Raw genomic sequence first — 2,494 nt, forward strand, 5'->3', positions numbered from 1 at the left:
ATCCAAAAGAAATATTTATAAAATAAATATGGGTAAGTAATGCAATATTCCTTCAATATGATGATTCATATAAATTATTATTTTTTTAGCATTATTATTTTTATAGCAGACAATGGAATTCAAACATTGGATATATTTAACAAAATGCAAAACTTTCCACCATTAAATGTCACAGAACAACGTAATGTCGGTAGAAGTTGGTGTGCATGGAAACAGAATTTTTTATCTTTTCTGCAGAAAGAAGATGCTAAAGAAATATATAAGAATCAATGGACAATTATATTGTTAATGTTAATTGGACCGGATGGAAAAAAAGTATATAAAAATCTTTTTCCGAACACTCAAACAAAAGATCTGGGAACAGTTTTACTTAAACTAGATATATTCTTTATTTTTGGATTTAAAGAAAAGCAAAAAAGCGAAAGTATCGACCAATATATTGACTGCTTGATGGTAAATTGAAATTTTAACAGTATTTTAAATTGAAATCACTTTTTGTAATGCATATTGTTAAAATGTGATTATAACATGTTAAAATCACAATCCAACAAATATAGAATTAGTTCTATTTTTATGTATATATATATTTTGTAGTTAATTATAAAACGGTTGTAGAAATATAATACTAAATTAAAAATAATTTTTTTTATTTAACACTTATTTATATCTTAAATTTACTTAGCTAAAATTTCATTTTCCAATCGCTTCATATAATCCAGAAATCACATAAAAGGATAATAAAGATATTAATTATATTGACAAAAGAATTTATAATTAAAAGAAATGATAATTATTTGCTACATATATATTAAAAATGTAAAAAATTATCTTTGTACTTTTTATTCTTTTTTAATTCATGTTAATAATATATAAATTTACAAATACGTTTTTTTTTACAGCTTGCTGCTCTAGCAAGCAATCATAGTGATCCTGTGAACATTGTGAAGGAGAAGATTATAAAAGATATTAAAAATTACAATTTCACGGAAAAAGTTTTTATACAATCGGAAGGAGAAGATTTAGAATCATATTTACAATCGTTGGATCTTGATAAAATTACATTGTTTTGGAAACAATGCGAAAAATTAACGTTACAAAGGAATCACGAAGTTACACAAACGCAACCTTTTTCTGATCTGAGTCTTATTGAAATGGAATGCGTTCGCTGTGGTACTTGTCATAGTAGAAATCGTTGTCCAGCTTATGGGTTGCAATGTGACAATTGTAAAGGATACAATCATTTTACGAATAAGTGTAAAGGAAAATACGTGTCTAACTGCACTAAATGTGGAATGAGTCACGTTCAGTCACGTTGTCACGCTTTCGGTCAAACGTGCGTAAAATGTGGTAAGATAAACCATTTCTCATGGTTGTGTAAAATTCCTTTTGTAAAAAATTGCCTTAGATGTGGCAAAGATCACGCTATATCTATGTGCCCTGCACAAGGACATACATGCTCTCGATGTAACAAACCAAATCACTTTGAAAAAAAATGTTTGAGTAAATGAACGAGGAACAAGAATGATATGCATCATAAGAACTCATAAGAACTCTCTTGAAGAGCGTAAGAGTGGCAGAGTGGTACACAAACTAAATTGTATCCATTTTGATTTTAATTTCCTTAATTCTTTGAAATATACTTCTTCCTAAGTAAAAGTTAAAAATTCTAATTTTTTAAATATTTATTGAAATATCTTCGCAGGTTTTATTAAAATTAAAAAAAAAATCGTTTGAAATTAATTACAAGTAGTATGATCTTTATCTATTTAGTCTGTGAAATTGTTTCCTAAAAATCTCTCTGACACAAGATCAAATATTTTTTTTTAATGAAGAGAACTTAGTTATTAAATTTTAATTAGTGTCTTCGAAATATTAATGCTTTCTGTTTATTTTTCGTTATATAAAAATTGATTTTAACTTTTTCCGAGAATTTATTTAATTAGTCGTGAGTTATCTTACATATTGCGATGTAAAAGTGAACCGACGTTTAATAATATATGCTTTTTATATAGCAATAAATTTTGTTTTAAAGCTATCTAAACTATTTCTATGTCGAATTAATTGTTTACTTTTTTATAAGAATTATAATTATAGGAAAAAAATGAAGTTTTTCTACTAAAGCTTCTTATATGTATTGTTAGATAAAAATATAATATCTATATAGCTCACATTTCATCATTTGAAAATAAGCAGACATTATAACGTTTAAACAATTATAAGAAAACGTTTGCATTAAATAATACAATTTATTAGTAAGTTCTAATAGATTTATCTTAAATATTCTTTTTCTATGATTTTGAAATATTTTTTCTTCAATTAATTATTAAATTTGATTTTATAAATTTTGCATCTAACAATTTATATTTACATGTTATTTGTTAATTTTTTATTACAGTATCTAAATATGTAAGCTACTTTCATAAATAGTTAATAATCGATATGTTATATGACTAATTAAATATGTAAACAATGAAGAAAGATTCTTCAAAAAATA

At 24.7% G+C, this 2,494-nt stretch overlaps 1 protein-coding gene across 1 annotated transcript; it reads left to right on the forward strand.

Moving 5' to 3' along the window:
- On the forward strand, nt 1–1,592 carry LOC108690735. Its single transcript, XM_018198172.1, has 3 exons — nt 1–32; nt 107–453; nt 900–1,592. The coding sequence occupies exons 1-3, from the start codon at nt 29–31 to the stop codon at nt 1,506–1,508; spliced, it is 960 nt and encodes a 319-aa protein (XP_018053661.1). The 5' UTR covers nt 1–28; the 3' UTR covers nt 1,509–1,592.
- Nucleotides 1,593–2,494: the final 902 nt, after the last annotated feature.

This window comes from Atta colombica, unplaced genomic scaffold (genome assembly GCF_001594045.1).
Source record: "Atta colombica isolate Treedump-2 unplaced genomic scaffold, Acol1.0 scaffold35, whole genome shotgun sequence".
Taxonomy (NCBI): Eukaryota; Metazoa; Arthropoda; class Insecta; order Hymenoptera; family Formicidae; genus Atta; species Atta colombica.